The 7,093-nt window shown below is 36.8% G+C and overlaps 1 protein-coding gene across 1 annotated transcript in view; it reads left to right on the top strand.

Annotated features, from left to right (window-relative positions):
• The first annotated feature begins 203 nt into the window (after positions 1 to 203).
• Positions 204 to 7,093, top strand: part of DEK (DEK proto-oncogene) — a 33,917-nt gene continuing 27,027 nt past the window's right edge. The window contains exons 1-4 of the mRNA XM_007952350.1: positions 204 to 354; positions 3,932 to 4,033; positions 4,258 to 4,367; positions 5,963 to 6,057. Coding sequence (XP_007950541.1) covers positions 204 to 354; positions 3,932 to 4,033; positions 4,258 to 4,367; positions 5,963 to 6,057 — 458 coding nt within the window. The remainder of the gene's footprint in view (positions 355 to 3,931; positions 4,034 to 4,257; positions 4,368 to 5,962; positions 6,058 to 7,093) is intronic.

The raw sequence follows: 7,093 nt of genomic DNA, 5'->3' as shown, positions 1-7,093 counted from the left end.
GGGTTCCCGCCTCGGGAATCCCTGATGGCGGGCGGAGCGGAAGGGAACCCGCCCCTGGGGAGGGAGCGCTGCTGTCCTAGCTGCGGGAGGAGGCAACTTTGAGGATCAGTTTGCCTCTGCGGTGGGCCGGCGAGGGTGTGATCCTAAGGCGGCTCTGGGACCTGGACCTCCTGCTTCCTCTCCGCCCGCAGGTCGTCAACAGCATGTCCTCCTCGGCCCCCGCTGCAGAGGGAGAGGGAACCCCCGCCCAACCCGCGTCCGAGAAGGAACCCGAGATGCTCGACACAAGAGAGGAAAGTGAAGAGGAGGATGAGGACGAGGACGAGGAGGAGGAGGATGAAGAGGAAGAAAAAGGTGGGGGGATGTCCTGTTTAGATGAATTTTTTAGTTGCAAGTTTTGCTTGTGGAAAACCGCTTTCTTGCTCTTTTTTGCTCTTAAGACATTAAAATAATTTGCCAGGAATGTATGCGAAATGTACCATTAGCTTTGTGAATTCCATTGTTTTCCTTTATGTGCGTTAGCATTGCTGTTCATGAATCTGGGAGTGCAGTTGACTTCTTGCCAGCAATCTGCGTTCATAACATTTCATCTTTTGACAGGAAGTTTGTAATTTTTTTTTTTTAATCAGTGTGTTTGTTAACCTTTGAATTTACTGAGCTAATTTTTTTTTTTTTTTTTTTTTTTTTTAGTCTTTGGCTAGTTTAATTACAGATTTTGTCTTGTGAAGTTATTGTAAGCTCTTTGGAGAAACCTCATTTTAAGATTAAAAGAAGTTATTAATACTAATCTTGGAAATATTTTCATGTATTTAAAATATTTATATGTTTGCTGAACTTCAGCAGAGGTCTCCAGGAGGCCTCAGAGGGTTTCTTTCATTGGAGAACACTATAAAAGCTATTGCTACTTGGACCGAGAAAGTTAAATAGCCCAGAGCTATCATTTTTGGAGCCCAAACTGACCTAAGGGAGGGCGATAGTAAACATTATTTGAATGCAGGCAGGAAACAGAAGAATTTTACAGAGTTAAGGAGTGGTACTTTGCCGGTTTATCCAAAATACATGGAGTATCTATCTTTGTGCTGTTTAAACTTCATAAGATGTTTGGAAGCATTTAAAAAGCCGAATCACAAATTGTAACTTTTTTTTTTTGATGATATTACCCCAATTCAGGTTTACCTCAGCCAAACTTGGGAAGAGGTTGGAAATTTTCTTCTCCAGCTGTCTGTTTCTTTTAAGCCTTAAGTGTAAATTTTTTTACATCTTGTAAATGCAGTCTAGGTTAAGATTACAAAGTATTCCTTTGTTTGCTTAAAGTGATATGTGCTGTATGAAGGGAGCATGTCTACATTTATGAAAGTGTTTAGAACAAAATGTAAATTTTAGAATTATTCATAATATAGTGACTGGAAATTGACTGCAGTATCACTACTGGTTAAAGACTTTCTCCATACCCTTTTCTTCAATTTTTTTTTTTTAGGGCAAGGTTGAGATACAATAACAGATGATGAGGATTTTCTTTACATGAGGGAAAGAAATAAAGATGTAATAATACTAAAAATGGCTAACAGTAATGTTTGGAGGATTGACAGTAGTTCAAAGAATCCTATATTTTGTTCAGTATGAATAGATTGTGATTTTTTTTTAGCATAATTTTATTTTTAAAATGATCCCCACATAGGGTTTTAGTTCTGATTTGTTTTTTCATTACTTTGAAGAACTTGTGGGATAACCAAAATTGTGAGCATTTTTATTCTACTTAACCCTGAAAATTTAACTCTACTACTAAGTATCAGGAAAGCAAGGCAGTGAAGTTAATGATGTCTGTCAAGCAAGGGGTCAAATTGACCAACCCAGGCAGTGGTTTTGTGGTTAGGATTTGTGGTGAAAGAGAGAGTAACAGTTTCATAGATGACTCCTAGTTTCTGTCTTAGGCAGCTGGGTGTATGGTATCACTATTTGCTGAAGAAAATTGACAGAGGGCAACAAGTTTGAAGATGATTATGACTTCTGTTTCAGATGTGTTGAGTTTAAGGACATGAAGTAGAGCTATCACGTTGCCATATATTAGTTGATCTCTGGGAAGTCATTAGCTTAGAAATGGTAATGAAAGGCAAGAAATGGTTCAGATCACTCAGGGAAAGGAAACAAAGTGATGTCTGCCTTAGAGTGCTTTCTCTTCACTCTACAGTGTTGCCAGAACATACCTGCTGGAATCCCTTTCTGTCTGCAACTCAGATCTTTTAAGTCTTACCTGCCCTTCAAAGTCAGCTCTAATGTCTTGATACTTTTTTCCCTTATCCAAAAATAATCACTCCCTCCTCAATGTACAAAACCTTTATTTGGATCTTAAGGTGTTTTATCATCTTCTACATGAGCATTTGAATGAATGAAAGGGCCGCTAACAATATACAGTCATGTGCCACATAATGTCTGTTTGGGCAATGTCTAACTGCATGTACATCCTGTAAAGTTATACTAAAGTTCAGAAGTCCCTATCACAGAGCAGGATGTAGTGAATGCAACAGTTTCCTGCACATAACACGTGTATTTCCTCTCTCTTACATATATACAAAGCAGTTGTGCTGCCAGGTGAATAATGGTATAGTACATATATAACATATGTTTTCGTAGTTATAATAAATGGCTATGTTGTTTATGTATGAATTGTACTGTACTTTCTATCTAAAAAGTTTACCAAATAACAATGTATGCTTCTATTCTCCTGTATCACGTATCTCTTCTTTTGAAAATATTGCCATGAAGTGCATCATAGCTCCCAGATACAGCAAAACTAGTGCTGGTGATAACATCAGTAAGAGGCAAGGAAGTATTGATCTGGGAGTCAAACAAAAGGTTATCAAACAATACGAAGGTGAGAAATTTGGTGAATGCTGTTGCATCCTCAAAAAGAAAAAGAATCCCCAAGCTGTTAAAGACTAACAAAAATGAAAATGTGAGAGGGACTATATCAAATATGGAGAAGTTGCTGACGACATGGATTGAGGACCCAACGCAAAAGTGAATCCCTCGGCACATTGAAGATCACTGCTAAGGCACAAGGCTTGTTCAAGACACTTAAAGAAAAGGCAGGACCAGACTATGATAAGGTGTTTGCACAATGCCAAACTCATGTAACATCCTATTTCAAAAACATATCATGGACATTAAGTTACGTGTAACTGTACAATATTCTGTTAGGTTTTATTTCAGTCAGTAGATAAATGATTTTAGATAAATCAAGCTTAATGTTTTAAGTTTTAAAGGATATGTAATATATTTCACCTTTTTTTAAAAAAAGCATTCTGGATTAAACATAATTTAACTTTTTTAAGGGTGTTTTATGGACATCATTTGTTCATAATTGACAAAATAATACCCTCCCAATTGATTGCAGTAAAATTATAGAATTTGCCCTACCCATTGTAACTCTAGGCTGCTCTGCCACAAGATCCTTGTTTTTGTCACTTCTGTCAGCTTGCTAAATTATTGCTGTTCTCTGTATATCTTTTGAAGCCCTTTTTGTAATCTAAACTTGATGTTTCTGATGTATGCCAAACCGTGAATCACAATTTATAGAATTGTCTAAACAAAGAATAAGTTTAAATTGAGGGCCTATGTAGATTTTTACCAGTAAAGTGAATGCACTCCATTAGCAGTAATTGTCATTGGATAAAAGTAAGTTTATTCTTCTGATTTTTTTTTTTTTCCCTCTTAAACCAGATCCTGTGTGAGGTTGTCAGCTAAGTAATTTGTTATTCTAAAAAAACTTCAATACTGTTAACTTACCAAGTGTTTTCATCGTTTGCTTGTTAAAATTTCCGAGGAGAATTAGATACTATGTTTCTGGCATCTTTTTCTGCATGTTTATCCAATGAAGTTAATATATTCTTTAAGCTTTCTGTTACTTAAGAAATATTAAATTAACTTCTAGAAAAGAGTCTCATTGTGGAAGGCAAGAGGGAAAAGAAAAAAGTGGAGAGGCTGACAATGCAAGTCTCTTCCCTACAAAGAGAACCATTTACAATTGCACAGGGTGAGTTTATTCTGTATTCCTTTGATTTTGTGAAAATGCCTAAATATATAAAATAATATTCTCAGTGCTTAATTTTTAGTGTTTAGTAAGTAGTACTGTACTTTTGAAGTAATTTTCTTTAATCTGCCCTATTAGAAAGTTATATGTAAATTGTGCATATAATTTTGAAATAGCTTGGTATATGTATTAAGCAGTGGATATTTAATTATTGTGGTGTCTTCTAGGAAAAGGACAGAAGCTTTGTGAGATTGAAAGGATACATTTTTTTCTGAGTAAGAAGAAAACAGATGAACTTAGAAATCTGCACAAATTGCTTTACAACAGACCAGGCACAGTAAGATATTTTATCTCTCTCTTTTTTTCTTTAATCTACTAGCCTGTTGATGTATTAAATACTTTACAATAAACCCACTGCCATCAAGTCAAGTCAAACTCATGGTGACCATGTTGGACAGAGTAAAACTGCTCTATAGGGTTTCTAAGGCTGTAAATCTTTAAGGAAGCAGACTGCTTCATCTTTCTCCCATGGAATGGCTGGTGGGTTCAAACTGCCAACCTTTTGGTTAGCAGCTGAATGCTTTGACCATTGCACCATTAGAGCTTTTTGCTTCATGATAGAAGCATTGTTTGAGTCCTGGAAAGGATCTTAGAATAGTTGAACAAACTAAGACATACTAAATTACTTTGACAAGACTCACAGCTGGTTTTTAGCAACTAGGGCTGTAATATCAAGGACTGTTTGAACTGCAGGAAGCTGTTAAAGCATTTGGCTGGAACCAAAAGGTCAGTCGTTCCAGCATACCAGCCACTCTGCAGAAGAGATTTACAGCCCTGGAAACTTTATGGGGAAACTGTCCTGTACAGTTGCTATGAGTCAGAATTGATTTTGTGGCAGTGGATTTGTTTTTTGGTTTTGTTTTACCTGCAGTTGTTTTTATCCAAAACTGAAATTTCTACTCAGGAAATCCAAATTGTGATAATTTTACTGATTATTAAATTTATTAGAAGAAATCTATTTTTGGGTGTTCTGGCTATTCAGAATAAATGATTCAGTGCAATTGTATCTCATTTTGAGCAAATATCTGATAAATAACATGGTAATTCTATGCCAGAGGATTTGTTAGAATAAATCAGTGTTTCACTTACTCAGTTATTACAGGGTACATAAAATAACGTATATGCTTAAAATTGAGGAAACTGCTCTGAGTTGTATGTGGGCAAGGTAAAGTTTGACATTGTTAGACTAGATTATCTGAAGCATGCTATAATTGATTTTTGCATATATTATCTCAATCTATCCTCATTAAGTCCTATAACTAATAACTGATACTAACTTTTTGGATTCTTTCATTTTGCAAAGAGTAAAATCTCTAACTTCTTGATTTGGAAAATAATCTACTTAGGAAAGGAGTCATCTTTTTAAGTAGTAAATTTACACATCCCTTGGTACTGTCAGATAACATTTAGTTGTGGCTTTGTAATTACCAGTAAACATTCTCAGATGGAAATTTAGATATATATTGTGATTTTTCAAAGGATTAAGTTTGTAGACCATTTATGATGTTAACATATTGTTGTTATGTGCCGTCAAGTCGGACCCGACTCATACCGACCCCTCCTATTAATTACTCCTACAGACGGCTGGCTAGTGGTTCAAACCCACCAGCCACTCCTCGGAAGGAAGGTTGAGCAATCCTACTTCCGTAGTGATACTGCCTCGGAAACCCAAGGAGGGGTCGCTGTGAGTTGGGTCGACTCCACGGCACATAACAACAACAACAACAACATTACATAGTAGTAATTAAATCATTTTTCAGTTTTGAATAAAATGTTGAAAAAACAAACAATTTAGACATGCTGGCTTTTAATTTTTTCTTGTGTACATTACTGTATAATACATAGCACTAACAAGAAGAGAAATATTTTCAGGTATCCTCATTAAAGAAGAATGTGGGGCAGTTCAGTGGCTTTCCATTTGAAAAAGGAAGTGTCCAGTATAAAAAGAAGGAAGAAATGTTGAAAAAGTAAGTTATTTTTGTAAATACCATGTTTTGATCAATGTACTTTCAATTTTTTAGCATTAGTATATGATCATTCATTCATTTTTAATAGATTGTTATTCTTTGCTTTAAATGCCAAGACCTGACTTGTTTTCATTACTATTCACTTGGAAAGTCTTCATGTCTGATGAAGAGTATATATTAAGATTATTGAGAAGTTTTTTTAAAATTGTTGTGATTTGGGTGAAAGTTTACAGAGCAAATTCATTTTCCATACAGCAGGTCATATATACTTTGTCTCATGACATTGACTGTAATTTCCCACAATGCCACAGCTCTCTTCTCACTTCCTCATTATAGTTACGTCTTCCTGTGTCCTTCCCTCCCATGTATTCCTGCCCCCCAGCTATCGCCCTGTGGATACACAGCCCTTTTATTCTCCCATGATTGATCTCTCCAAGGAGTGTATCTACCTAGTGTAAGTGTTCAGCTCATACGCCTGTCTTTTGTTTGGCTGGAAGCTACAGGAGTGGGTTCAATTCTAGACCTGAAGGGCAGGTAGGGGCTATGGTCTCAGTGGTTCCATCAATTTTTATTAGACCAGAGAACCTTGTTCGTCGCCCACCCCCTCTTTTTTTTTTTAATTATTTTGAGTTTTGTTCCACGTTGTTCTCCCACTCTAACCAGGATCTCCTACTTAGATCCCTCTCTGAGTGGCTGACAGTGGTAGCCAGGCACCATCTAGTTCTTCTGGTCTCATAGTCATATAGACTGAGGATTGCATGGTGTACCAGTCCCTCGGACTAACTGTTTCCATGTATCTTTGGTTTTCTTCATTCTTCTTTGCTCTGGACAAGGAGAAATCCATTATTGCATCTAGATGGCCACTTGCAAGCTTTTAAGATCTCAGTCACTACTCACCAAAGTAGGATGTGGAACAATGTTTTTGTGTAGTATGTTATGCCAATTGAGCATGATGTCCCCTGCGACGGTGTTCCCAAGCCCGCAGGTACAACTACTCACTCCCTCTGGGTAGCTGGCTGTGGCCAAGAAGTGACTA

Source organism: Orycteropus afer, unplaced genomic scaffold (assembly GCF_000298275.1).
Source record: "Orycteropus afer afer isolate SDZICR_OR568_19922 unplaced genomic scaffold, OryAfe1.0 scaffold00012, whole genome shotgun sequence".
Lineage (NCBI taxonomy): Eukaryota > Metazoa > Chordata > Mammalia > Tubulidentata > Orycteropodidae > Orycteropus > Orycteropus afer.
The sequence above is the reverse complement of the archived record's forward strand: the minus strand, read 5'-3'. Positions and strand labels throughout refer to the sequence as shown.